Source organism: Paramormyrops kingsleyae, chromosome 19, assembly GCF_048594095.1.
Source record: "Paramormyrops kingsleyae isolate MSU_618 chromosome 19, PKINGS_0.4, whole genome shotgun sequence".
Taxonomy (NCBI): domain Eukaryota; kingdom Metazoa; phylum Chordata; class Actinopteri; order Osteoglossiformes; family Mormyridae; genus Paramormyrops; species Paramormyrops kingsleyae.
The window spans coordinates 14917035-14930804 of record NC_132815.1 but is presented as its reverse complement, the minus strand read 5'-3'; the positions used below and the strand labels follow the sequence as shown (position 1 = coordinate 14930804).

Below are 13770 nucleotides of genomic sequence, written 5' to 3'. Positions count from 1 at the left end.
GATTTAGTGGCCTTGCCTCCAAACACTAATTTATGGCTAATGACTGCCACTCTGTGGCAATGATGTGTACTGCAATCAGTTTTACATGTAGAGCAGGGGTGTCAAACTCCAGTCCTGGAGGGCCGGAGCCCTGCACATTTTTGGATTTCCCCTCATTTAACACACCAGGTTCAACTCCTTGTACCTCCTTGTGCTAATTACCACACAGCTCCTGAGCTGAATTATTTGTGGTGGAATCAGGAAAGAACTAAGCTACACAGGGCTCCGGCCCCCCAGGACTGGAGTTTGACACCCCGGATGTAGAGTATACTAATTTTTATGAATGATATAGATTGACGTCATTTCAGTTAGTATATTTTCAAATAAAATGATAATTTATTTTAAATGTTTTAACTGTAAGTCTCAAGTATTTTTGACAATGTTACATTGAAGTTGAATTGCTGCTCGTAATTTTTTTGGCATTTGGCTATTTTTTACAAGACTTAAATCAACGTTAGAGTAAAATTTCTAAGTTAAATTCCCTGACTAGAATGTTCTCATTCCTTTTGCCTCTTTTAGAAACCACATGCTGAGTGTTTTAACCGAATGACTCTATAGCCCAGTCAGTGTCTGCACGGGTGACAGGTCTCCCTGTTAGATGGGGCTCAGTCTGGATCTTCTCTCCCTGCAGTGTAACCCGGTGATGATTGACGCTAAGGACGTGTCAGCTGCTCACCGCGCCCGTTACTTCTGGGGTAACCTTCCTGGCATGAACAGGTGAGAAAGGTTGGCTCCCCTAAGGGTCCGGGTGTTCTGTGGCCAGATTATGAGCTAAATGAGTCTGCTGGGCAGCCATGTTGTAATCTGAAGGGATTCAGTTTAGGGGGGGCTCTTTTGGTGTCTGACATGGCTGTGGCGGGGGTGGGGGGTCATGTTGTAAAGGGATGGGAATGGTCTTGGAGGGCCATTTTGGTGTCTGATAGGACATGACCCTGAAGGGTCGTGTCAGGTGGTGTTTATGTTGCTGTCTGATAGGTCATGGCTGTGGGGGGTTATGTTGTTGTATAGCTTCTAGTGGGTGGAGGGTGGGGTCTGTTTCCATAGCTACTGGCCGGAGTTGCAGATCCTCCTCCGCACCGCAGTATGAAGTATATTTTAATTGCCATCCTCTTCTTAAAAATTTAAACAGGATTTTCATCAGGATGCCGCAGCAGGAAGCCAATGGAGGATTTCCGTGGAAATCCTTCTTAATGTTTCATGATAAAAAATACTGCATTGAATTTGCTTAGTGCTTTTCAAGAACCCAGAAACAGAGGACCCAGATAGCCTAATACATGCCAGAAACTCAGTGGACAGTGTAGAATCTCAGTCAGCATTCATGACGAACTTATATTTACGTTTCATGTTCCAAAGTGTGTGAAAGTGGGTCACTCAGAACAGAACACAGCCTTTCCGTTTCCATTAATAGTAACAGTTGGTCCATTTTTGAACGCAGTTATCTGAAATATTAAAGTCATGAAGGAGGTTGCTTTAACAAAATGGTACCAATGTTATGTACTGAATAAAGGAGAGTACCAAGAACATCTTGGTAATTTATGGCTGGGTTTTAGTTCTAGATACAGTGTTGTGTCCAGAGTTCAGATTTGAATGTTTTGGTGAGCCATAGACACAGCACAGTCATAGTTATTAGTGATTGAACAGCAGCTTGGACTGGCACTGTAATCTCACGGTGAACTGTTTCTTAGGCTTGGTGAATAGCCTTTTGTTGGGACTGCTCAGCAGCTTGGACTGGCACTGTAATCTCACTGTGAACTGTTTCTTAGGCTTGGTGAATGGGCTTTTGTTGGGGCTGCTCAGCAGCTTGGACTGGCACTGTAATCTCACTGTGAACTGTTTCTTAGGCTTGGTGAATGGGCTTTTGTTGGGGCTGCTCAGCAGCTTGGACTGGCACTGTAATCTCACTGTGAACTGTTTCTTAGGCTTGGTGAATGGCCTTTTGTTGGGGCTGCTCGGCAGCTTGGACTGGCACTGTAATCTCACTGTGAACTGTTTCTTAGGCTTGGTGAATGGCCTTTTGTTGGGGCTGCTCGGCAGCTTGGACTGGCACTGTAATCTCACTGTGAACTGTTTCTTAGGCTTGGTGAATGGCCTTTTGTTGGGGCTGCTCGGCAGCTTGGACTGGCACTGTAATCTCACTGTGAACTGTTTCTTAGGCTTGGTGAATGGCCTTTTGTTGGGGCTGCTCGGCAGCTTGGACTGGCACTGTAATCTCACTGTGAACTGTTTCTTAGGTTTGGTGAATGGCCTTTTGTTGTGGCTGCTCGGCAGCTTGGACTGGCACTGTAATCTCACTGTGAACTGTTTCTTAGGCTTGGTGAATGACCTTTTGTTGGGGCTACTCGGCAGCTTGGACTGGCACTGTAATCTCACTGTGAACTGTTTCTTAGGCTTGGTGAATGGCCTTTTGTTGGGACTGCTCAGCAGCTTGGAGTGCCAGTAAAAGCTAATTAAAGGACAAACAACGTACAGTAGGACCAATCCTGAAAGAAAACTGAACTATGCTGCCATCTTGTGGGCAGTGTGACAGTTGTTTAATGATTTTTATTCTTTGACATGAGATTTGATCTAATGGAAAGGGCTAGGGGGGAGCGGCATGGTGGTGCAGTGGTTAGCACTGTTGCCTCACACCTCTGGGACCCAGGTTCATGTCTCCACCTGGGTTACATGTGTGTGGAGTTTGCATGTTCTCCCCATGTCATTGTGAGGTTTTCTCCCAAAGTTACTAAATTGCCCATAGATGTGCATGTGTACCTATTGTCTAGGATGTAACCATAAACCATTCCAAAATAATTAGTATGAGATTATATATGTATGTAAGTAAAAGAGCTCATTTGTATTATGGCTGAGAGTGTGATACCTTCTGAAGGGAATTATAAATTTTGACTTCGGGAATTACAATGTTAACCATAAGCATGATCTAACAGTATTCCTGTTACATGACTCAGCGGAATCCAAAAGATCTTGTATTATATCCAGGCTACAGTGAAAAACATTACTATACACAAGGAATGCAGATAATTTGTAAATCGTTTTGTTTAAGATTAGAGGCAATTCAGTTGATCTGTAATGTGCTCAGGGGCATAGGAACCCGGGGGGGGGGGGCAGAGGGGTGTGTACCCCCCAATATTTTGTTTGGATTTATAAATAAGTATTTCAATTAGTGTGTCCCCCTCCTCTGCCTTCAATATCAGACTCTCTCCTATGCTGTTGAATGTGGTTAATTCAAGGCAGATGTTATTCTTGTTTGTCTTAGTCAGGGTCTGCAGGCCCCGTGGGGCCCTTTTCTGGGATTACTTCGGGTAAATGATATCTGTCCCTCGTTCTGTCCTGCGGGGCAGCTAACTTGGTTAGCCCCCTCAATGACTAGAGGGCATAAAGCATGGCATGTGTGAGAGCAGGTTCTGGGGTCTCCCAGAATCCACGGCAGGGGAAGTGACGGAGAAAGGGGGGGTGGAGATCCAGCAGCGAGTTTATGGTGGGGGTGGGGGGGGGGGGGGGGGGACTCAGCAGGTCTGACAGAGCACCTAGTGGCAGCAGACTTTTACTGTTTCACTCTTTATCAGCGATTTTCACTTTGTCACTCTACAGGTACTTTAAACTATTAAAACGGAATTTATAACGTACAGTATGAGCATACATACGTAATGTGGCGATCAACATAGTAATAAATAAATACTATAAACACTACAGACATAAGGAATACTTATTTGAGCGTATGGTGTAAACGTATAGTGTATTTATCATATATGAAAATATTGGGTAACACTTTACATTAACTACACCTTTACAATGCATTCATAGAACAGTTCAGTGCACCTTCGTAATGCATTTATAATGCATTCATAAGCAGCAAGTAAGTATTCCCTAACATTTTAACATACTTTAACGGCTTTAATACACAATATTAACAGACAGGATAATTGTATAGTTATATAATGTATATTATGCTATTAATGTATATTAAAGCTGTTAAGGTATGTTACGGTGTTAAGGTGTACTTACATGCTGCTTATGAATGTTCTATGAATGCATTATAAAGGCATTATGAAGGTGCAGTTAATATAACTCGTTACCAAATATTGCACTGTAGTTTGTTGAGAAATTGCAGTAATAATAGTGCAAAAGGGTCAGTCAGTCACAGCAGCATTCAGTGATGGGGGGGTAATGTGCTGGCAATAGTAGAGGGGTTTAAACTGAAAATGCTTATTCAGGCCCAAAACCGTGAGTCTCCAATAACAGGATTCCATTTTTAATCTGCAGTGATTAGTAGTGTTTTCGTTTGTGTTGTATCTATCGCTGTCGCTACCACTCATATTGCTGCTATCACTGCTTACAGCATTTCCTACCTTTGGGGTTATCCTCCCTGCCCCAGAGTTACCCACCCTGCTCTACTGGTGGGGTGTCACTGATGCCACGGGCTGTTTCCGTGACTGTGTAATCGGGACTGATCCACTTCTTGTGTGTGACTGAGCCTGTCTGACTATCTGCTAAACACAGTTTGACTCAGACTTGCTTGAAAAGCAGTAAAGCGTCTTTGAGCATGAATCCTGCCGGGTTCGCGTTCATGGTCGGTTAGATGGTGCAGCCAGTTCTGGGGAATGTGAGGTGATTTGAAGAGGCGGATGTCCTGGGTGTGACTTTGGGTGTGTGTCCCATGGATGTTTGAAAGGTCCGTCTCTCTTCACCATGCAGGCCGCTGACAGCCATGACGAATGACAAGCTGGACCTGCAAGAGTGCCTGGAGCATGGGCGGACAGCCAAGGTGAGGGTCCTGCCCACTGTGGCATGTGCTTGGACACTGGGCAAGATGGACCTTATGGGTAACTTACCAATCATGTCCAGAAGCAGGGAACACACTGAGTCTGTCATGCATCCGTAAAGGTTAAAAGGGTCAGATTAGACCAAGGCTTTGCCTCAATTCCTCAGATGATTGTTCCCATTTTGAGGTTTTCTGTGGGGGGTTTGGGGTGGGGGGGTATACAGCCACCTAAATTAAAATAAATCCACCCCCTACCCCTTTGGGCAGATTGAGGTCAGTGTCCAGGGGCTGTGCTGCGTTTGATGTATGAAGGCTTTTCTCCATGTCTGTCATATCTACTGAACACTGCTTTCACGTGTCTGTTGTACATGTGAATGCTGTCTGAAGCCCTGGGATACGATAGATACGGCACCTTTCCGTTCAGTTTGGCTTTTATTGCTTTTATGAAGCCATTTGGACTGGAAGGTGTTTACCCTGCCAGACAACAGCAGCTCACTGCGGAGTAGCTCAGTAGCACCATTTAGCTTCCACAGCTCGGGTTTGTCATCTACAGTGCAGTGCACAGCTCCGGCGTCGGGCATTTTGACCAGCGAAAAGAGACCATGCGAGGCCTTGTCTGAACAGTCGGCTAACTGGCTGGGCAGGGGGGGGCGTCCCTGCTCTTTAAAAAGATGGGGAGTCCCAGGCCGCACAGCGAAAGCTGGAAACCCTTGAGGAGTCTTGGTCTGTGCAGTGGCAGAGTGAGGAAGCGTGTTCATCTGGAAGCACTGCTTTGTCTTTGCAGTTCGGCAAAGTGAGAACCATCACCACTCGGTCTAATTCTGTCAAGCAGGGCAAAGACCAGCATTACCCTGTGTACATGAACGAAAAGGAGGACATTCTGTGGTGCTCTGAGATGGAGAGGTAGGACCACCATTCGGGACTCAAACACCATCCTCATCATCATCCCCCCATCCATTTTCAATACCCTTTATTATTATTATTATTATTATTATTATTATTATTATTATTACTACTACTACTATAGTCCGTGCATGTTGGGGTTGCTAGTGCCTAAAACTACCAAATTCAACAAATGACACATGACAAAACATGAAGGTAGTGGTAGTAGGTAGTAATTAGTCACTAGCCTGAACTTGTGTGAGTACACTATTGGGTGAAAGTACTGCATTTTGTGTGAGTGCTCTAATGGATATTAGTACTGCATCTCATGTGAGTACTCTGATCACTGCATCCTGTGAGTACTCCAAGCCTCTTTCCTCTGCGTCCGCTCCAGGGTGTTCGGCTTCCCTGTCCACTACACAGACGTGTCCAACATGAGCCGACTGGCCAGGCAGCGACTCCTGGGACGGTCCTGGAGCGTGCCTGTCATCCGCCACCTGTTTGCACCGCTCAAAGAGTACTTCGCCTGCGAGTAGACCGAGCCGCAGCACCCCGCCCAGCAACACAGCAACATACACAAGAACTGATATTTAACAAACAAATTCATAAGCGATTATTGAAATGCATTTAAAGTTAGATGTTTTACGTTATTTCTTGAAATTAAAATGCCATTCTTTTATTCTATTTAATTTTTTTTATGTCATTTTAATTTTTAGCAATGTTATCTAGTAATTTTTTTATATTGATCTCTGTGAGCAACCTGTACAGGGAGGCTTTCTATTAACAGCACTGGGAAATGGTACATTTGGAACAACGGAAAATTAATGATCTCTCTTAAGATGCGTATATGTACTGCATGGTATATTGAGTATATATATGTGTGTGTTAACTGGGCAGTCATTACAGCATGGTGGTGGCGGATCAGATCAGGGCCCGGCATGAAGGGGGGGGGGGTCCTTCGGCAACACTCACACTTCAGCTACTGAGCCGTCACTGAGAGAGTTACAAGCCTACAGTGGGGGCGTGGTCTCCTCTCCATCTGTAGGGGACCCTCGGACTGAGACGCGAACAGCCCAGCCCACTTAGTGCTTGTTTACAGCTCATCAACAGAAACAAGGTACTACTGCACAGCGGTCACTACGTTATGGTGCTTCAGGTGATGAAAAACATCTCTCTCATGTGGCCTTATGATTCAGGCAGACAGGGATACAGGTATTAAGTAGCCAGGGATCTTTTGGCTTTCTTGGTCTTTTGTATTTCTTTTTGTTGTTTTTATTTTTACGGCGTGACTTCCACAAATAAAGAAAAAAAAGGCAATGCAATACTTACAGTGGCTGAGAGAGGTCCCCGGTCCCCGTCGCGGTGGCGGTGGTGGGTGGGGGGGGGACGGAAGGCCGTGCGGCGGCCGGCAGGGCGCTGACGCAGCCGTGTTTTTTATCTACCACAGCTTTTGTACACAAACTTACTGGTGCTCTCTCCAAACCCTTTGGCCTTGTTCTTCTCAGGCCTCATTGCCTGTGGCAGCACAAAACCGGGAAAAAAAAAACACAATAAATCTAAGCCAGCCGAGTGAGCGGTGATGTTTTTTGTCATCCAAAACGTTTGAGATCACAGACTGTGGTGAACTACTTTTCTAGTTACAACCAGGACATTGTCATTTTACTGTACAACTGTGTGGGGGCCAGGGGCCACAGGCAGGCGCGTTACAGCTGGCTCCCCAGAAGCCCTTGTGGCCCCATGCCCACACAATCTATTCAGTCAGGTGCAAATCTGTAACGTTATGGTGCAGCTCCCTCCACATTGCCCTTCAGCTTTTTATACCCCTTATAACTCATTCTCCCATGTCTGCGCTTTCGTTTTTTCCTTCGTTTTCCGTTATCATATTTTCGTCCTCCCTTTCTTTTTTAAATGTGTGCTCATTTCTCGTTTTCGCTTTATGATGTGAACTGTACGAATCGCAGTACTTGACCATTCTAGGGCTGTGCCAACAGGTCTGAAAGACCGGGCGTGTATTCTGAGCGATGGAGGCTTTTCAATGTATCCATCTGCCTGAAAGGAGCGATACACGTAAGCTCCCGCCTCGGTTTATCCCTCCGTTTTACTATGGGAGGTGGGGTGAGAATGTCACCGTGTTACGCTTTCGTGGGACGCGGCCTACGATTTAATATGTGAACTGCACACCTCTGTGAAATCAGGTGGGATTGTGCTCCCCCCCTGACTCCGCGTCCCCTGCATACCGTCGAGATGGTTCACTGTTCACTGGCCGATCCCTGCTCCCAGGGCGGTTAGCTAAGGTGCTTCGCTGACTTCAGCAAAGAAAAGGGAAAAAGGTGCATTAACTTTAGTCACATTTTCCTTTGAGTCTAACTTAACGGGAAACTACTTATATTTTACCAAGCAAATGTGATAATCCCAGCCACACGTCAATGGATGATACTGTAATAGCCGCCATTGCACTGGATATATGTCACCCCTTACAGTTTTTGATAACAAAACTCCAGACGATCCCCTCTCCTTCAGTTCAACTGAAATAGGTAATAACAATGCCTGCATTTTACTGTACATACTTTGCCTGGTGCTTATTTTTTTGGTCATGTCTTTTTGAATTGCCTATGGGATGTACAAATATGATTCTTTGCTAATATATATCATGAAATTAGTAACGCTCCGATGAGGGGGATGCAAGAGAGCTGGTGAATCTGTGTGAAAATAAGCTACAATGCAGCTGGCTTCCGAGGGTCTCCAAGCGCGACTACCGCGTGTATTTATGAACCATTTGCCTGTGTGTTACGTAAGCGGCCAGTGCAGACCCGACGATGCGCCTATTAGCATCTCCACAGCTTTAAGAAGGAAAAGGCTCAGCTCTGGCACGCAGCCCTACATGCGCTATTCAGTTATTCGTTTTTTGTTTTTTTGCATTTTCTTTTATAAAAAACAAAACATAAAAAGAGGGACTGCGGGTGTTTCATAAGGTGCTACACAATTTTATCTAATAAAAGAAAAATATATTGTTAGGAAAAAAAATCAACTTGTCTTGACAATGACTGTTTTTAAGTTCTCGTTGTATGAAAAAGCACTATTATTTTACTCTTGTACAAATATATTAACAAAGGCATTTTAACTTTGTACTTGAAAAAAATAAAATAAAAAAATGAAAATGGACAGATTGATGTGTTTAGCCTAGACCTTGCTGTAGTTGGTGCTTATCTGTGGGAAATCATGTATTCATATTGGAGATTAGAGAGACCTTTGGTAATAACTTTTACTGTTACATATTGTATTTGCTCATTGCCTGGCGGCAAACGCTCCTGTGCTCTCCATTCCATACAGCCAGACCCTCCGTACTTTATAATGTTTGTTTTACTTTCATCGGACTGAAATTTCTACTGTCGCTTTGATATTTATTGACAACAATAATGTACATTTCACAGACTTACAGGTCAACTCTCTGTATATCTCTCAGTGATACTATTGTACTCCTGTGTAACTATTTTTCGTGACATAGCTGTTGATGGATTATAATATAAAGGTCAGTGCGTGCCTCCATGTAGCAGTCACACTCGCTCCACCTTCGTCCCGTTTTTTCAGTGCCCAGAAAGAAGAAAAAGACCCCTTTCTTATGTACTTGTGCTGGAGAACACTTGAATAAATGTACTGTTTTTGTGCAAAAAAAAAAAATCGCCTGTGTCTTTACTTTTCCACTTCATGTGCATTTATTACATGCTGTGCATACAATGGTTAGGCCTATTTTTACTGGTACATTAAACGAACGCGTGTTTTCATCCTTCCAGTGCCCATAATTAAAAAGCAGCATAGAAACACATTTGCTTTTACCCTAAAATCACATCTGCTTTTACCTAAAAGCTGGAAAATATCTACATTAAAATGAAGGATCAGATGTTTTCTCTTCTTGATGGACAGACGGGCAGGGATGTGGCTCCACGCTCCAGTCAGTCCTGCTGTACCGGGCGGATGTCGTCTCCCTATATGACACTGGGACCTTTTCCTCATCCCCCCTACATTCCGAATACCGAGGTCTTCTCCATCCCCCAGCCCGTGTTTAGGACCCTGTCTCCTTCAGCTGAAGTTCTCCACCCTCCAGTGAGAGTGGCTCAGGGCGGCGGCGGCACCGCCCCAGCTGCCCGTGCATTGGTCCCGGCTCGGCTGCCTCGCTGTCGGCTCCCCGTTATTGGTGCATCCGGCCGCCGCCTGCGCTGGATGCTGCTGCCTCGGCATCCGTGCTCTACATCTACATAGGAGCTCCGGCTGTCGTTGGCTTGCGGGCTGCGCTTAAACGTGGCGGAGAACAGCATTTCCGAGCGGATTAAGGTAAGTGTCCGCCGTTTATCGGGGCAGCTCGACGAGGCATCTTCAGCCCGCCCTGTGACTGAGGCGCGGCGGCTGTACGGGTTCTTTATCCATTCAGCGGATCTGCTGGGGAAAGCTTCATTTTGCGCGTTTTGTCTCAACGGATTAAAGGGCTCCCGTGGAAAGCCCAGCTAGTGTCCATGTCTCATCGGGGGATGCCCGTATGCACCTTCCCCGCGGGGAGCGCATGCCACCGGGCCCCTTTGTCGCGAGCTGCCGCGTCCCGGGATGAGCACAGGCGAGATGCTGTCCAGCCGCATCTTAAACGCCTTTCCGGAGACGCACGACAGCGATGAGGTCGCTAAACGTCTGCATTTAATCTTCCATTCTCCAGCTGACCCAGCGAGCCAGGGAGACGCTATTTTCTAGCGCATTTGCGGCCGAAAGGCGAATTTGCGTGTAGCTGTAAAGCTGTCACACCCATCGCTCGGATAACAAAGATCCGGGCTGAAGATCCGCATGTTTCTGTGTTTCGATTACATGAAGGTACATGGATGTGAAACGCGGTGTAATGGGCTACGAGCGTCTGTTTGTTAGCGAAATGAGCATCGTACTTGGATAAAAAATAATTTCGATATCACGGATTCGTGTTTTGCGGGCTCCCCCTTAAAGCTTGGGCTGGTTTGTTAGAGCCACATGAATTCGCCCCAATTTCCCTAATGATTTATTCATGATCGGATGCGCCGGGACGGGCGCTCTCTAAGGCACAAAGAGGGCAAATTTTTCTCTGAATCATTCGGCCTTTGTGGGCAAAAATCTCTGGATGTGGATTAAATATGCATTTTTTTATTTATCGAGTGATGGGCACACTATGGGGAGGAAGGGATGAGGCGCGTTCATTTGGCACTCTGACTGACACCCCCCGCCCCCAAAAGCTGTAATTCGGTGAAATGTCTGCGGGCAGCTGTCCGCTCTCATCACCGCTTATTTGAAGACATACTTGGGCTGTCGCCCGTGTTAAGTCTTTGCGGTGCCGGCCCGCTGTTTGCTGCCGTTTCCTGCTCTATATCTGGATCGCACGGGTACCAAAGCAGACGAGGGACTATGCCAGACCCACGGGGGTTTGATGGTGCATCCCAAACAGGCAGTGGGGCCAAAGAAGTGGCTTTCCTTAATGTCAGTAAATGTGCCCCACCCTGCTCCATTAGCGTGTACCCATCCCGAGAAGCTGGGCCGGGTGTCTGGGCCCGAAGCCGCCCGCTGCGCTAATGGGTGTCGCTGGAAGGTCGCCGTGCTAAGCTGCGCTGGCTTGATTTTATTTTCGAACCGTTTCCGTGTGTTATTTCCCTCGGTTTTCCGTCTGCTGTGCTTCTTTTGTAATGCAATGGTTGTTTTGCTTATACAGCAGTAATTGTCAGTGGTTGTGAATGGTGTCTGACTGGTTGGAAGCGAATATTAATGCCCAAAATCACTGACGGGCCACATAGATGACGTCACCCGGGTCCAGTGCAAACAGCTGCACCGCATTTTATCAGTGCCAGTGACTGTCCCGCTCACTCCTGCGGTCTGGGGGCATCCTTTGGAAACTAGTGCTGGGGCAGGAGGGCAAGGGGGGCCTGGACCCCAAAGGCAATGTGTATGTGTGAGTGGAGGGAGGGGCTTTAGTGGCTGGGAGGAGATCTGCCCAAAAAGGATAAATGTTCTGCTGTAGCGGTAATACCAGCATTGTGTTTTTACCGTAATCACATATGGAAATCTCCATGTTAAATGCACTCCCACCTCATCCTGGCAGATGCTCCACTGTTTCCCTGTTAATTTCCTATCTGTTGTGTGCTTGGATATTTGGGTTAATTTGCTTACAGAGCCACATTAAGAAGAACTGTACCTGAATTCATATATCAGATCAGTTTTTTTTTTCCACAGTCTGCCAGTGTTGTTGGCTGTTACTGCACCTTTTCTGGATCATCTTTTATACATCATCGTCGTCTTTATCATTTCAGGGCCGTGGCGGCTGGTGTGCATTTAGGATCATTCTGAATTATTCTTCTCCAAAAGCTACAGCGGTGACTCAGGGCTTTGGATCAGGCCGATTGGGAAGAGCCCTTTTACAATCGAGCATCTAGGCGTACAAAGCAGTGACGTGAGGCTTTCTCTGGGTTGGGCTGCAGCAGGTCACCGTCCACGTCGATCCGTGCGAGTGTGATCCTGCATAGAGGCCAGAGATGGGGCTCTGTTGCCGGAGTAGCCCTTGGTCATGGTGAATAGCACGAGTAAACATTCCCCTGCACAGCGTATGGCGAGGGTTAGGATTACTCCTCTGTTTGCACTGGTTACCCTGTCACTGTAGGCTGCAGGAAGTGTGGTCGACCGTGAATGTCTCTCAGTAATAAACGAGCAGCGAGTAAAGAGTCACAGTGAAACGGGGTATAATTAGTGGTGTTTCTGGCCTGACAAACACTGCAAAATCTGCAGACGTTTCTGCTTCGAAAATGATGCAAGCCTAACGAGAAAAAAAAAGCTTGGAAAGATGTCATCATGAAAGAGAGGGTTTTGGTGGGAGCAGATACTCCAGAACCACAAGGATCATTGCTACTAGTGCATGTGCCAGGTAATAGAGGAAATCGATGGCACCCTGTTTAATCCGGCAGGGGCGTAACGCGGTCGTTTCAACCAAATGGCTGAGGAGGAGATTCCATAAAGCTAGTTAATGACCTCTAGCCATTCCAGACAGCATGTGTTCATTGCCATGTTCGTGATGATGGTCCAAAGACCAGCTTGAGGTCACCACACTGTGCTTTCTTCACTCAATCCCAAAGAAGGCTTGCACTCCACACCCTGCCAGGCCAGCCCGTCGCCTGCTGTCCCATAATGCCGCGCTTCCTACAGGTGGACAGTGTGCTTTTAATGGCCACTGTCAGCCTGCATCCATCCAGCAGAAACTGAAGGAAGTTCATGTGGAAGAACTGAGCCAGATTCCCGCAGACCGGCCCCAGGGTGCCGGTGACTTCATGCCATGAAGGGTCCCGGCTCTCCTGCCTGAATGTGACAGGCCGTTGGCCAAGGAGTGACATTTTCTTGGCCATTATTGCCGTCTCGTCCCTTTCCATCCAGTGCAGAGCCCATGATGGCCTTACCACACCAACATGCCTTTTACATGGTGAATGTGTGTACCTGTGTGCTAAGCATGACCCTGATCATCATCTCCCTGATTACAGTCTTAATCTGGTAAAATATCTGGCACTGATGTTACACGTCTCATTACAGCCAACTGAAGCCATATAAATTAGTGTTTCCCTGCCCAGTCCTCACGGACCCCTGAGAGTCCACATCTTCCCTTCCAGCTCCCATCCCACACAGACTACATGGTACAGGTGTGTGGGAAGCTGGGAGGCAGCAAAAATATGGACAGTCTGGGGGGTCCGTGAGGACTGGGTTGGGAACCACTGCTGTGGATGACCCCACAAATCTGTTCATATCCCTGAGATTTACGAGACGCGTGGTGTAGCGGAGAGGAGGACAGGAAGGCTGGTGAGAGGGTCAGGAGCGCCTTCAGCTCTTCTGGCTGGTCGAGCTCCGGTTTAAGCTCGGCTGTAGCAGGAGGGCAAAGACACTGTGAGCTGGTGCTGACTGCTGTCCTCATTGCCCAGGTCTGATCCAGATCTTCAGTCAGGTGCCTTTCATGCTTTTCTTTATGTTTCGCTTGGTACCCTAACAGGCTGTGATATCTGTCTGCTTCCCGACCTTTTGCTCTGGATATTATGTGTCTAGCATAGAATGCACAT

General features: G+C 46.8%; 2 protein-coding genes across 6 annotated transcripts in view; both read left to right on the top strand.

Annotated features, from left to right (window-relative positions):
* LOC111851525 (DNA (cytosine-5)-methyltransferase 3A) overlaps positions 1-9348 on the top strand; it is a 112349-nt gene extending 103001 nt beyond the window's left edge. For 4 of the 5 annotated variants that reach the window (XM_023826533.2, XM_023826529.2, XM_023826530.2 and 1 more), the window contains 4 exons: positions 671-756; positions 4732-4801; positions 5583-5701; positions 6075-9348. In XM_023826533.2, the coding sequence (XP_023682301.1) occupies positions 671-756; positions 4732-4801; positions 5583-5701; positions 6075-6216 (417 nt within the window). In that variant the 3' untranslated portion in view covers positions 6217-9348. The remainder of the gene's footprint in view (positions 1-670; positions 757-4731; positions 4802-5582; positions 5702-6074) is intronic. The other variant, XM_023826532.2, reaches the window with a different exon arrangement.
* Positions 9349-9763: 415 nt separating this feature from the next.
* The window catches only part of dpysl5b (dihydropyrimidinase like 5b), a 32717-nt gene continuing 28710 nt past the window's right edge, over positions 9764-13770 (top strand). Inside the window, exon 1 of the mRNA XM_023826607.2 lies at positions 9764-10009. The gene's annotated coding sequence lies outside the window, so the exon portion shown is untranslated. The remainder of the gene's footprint in view (positions 10010-13770) is intronic.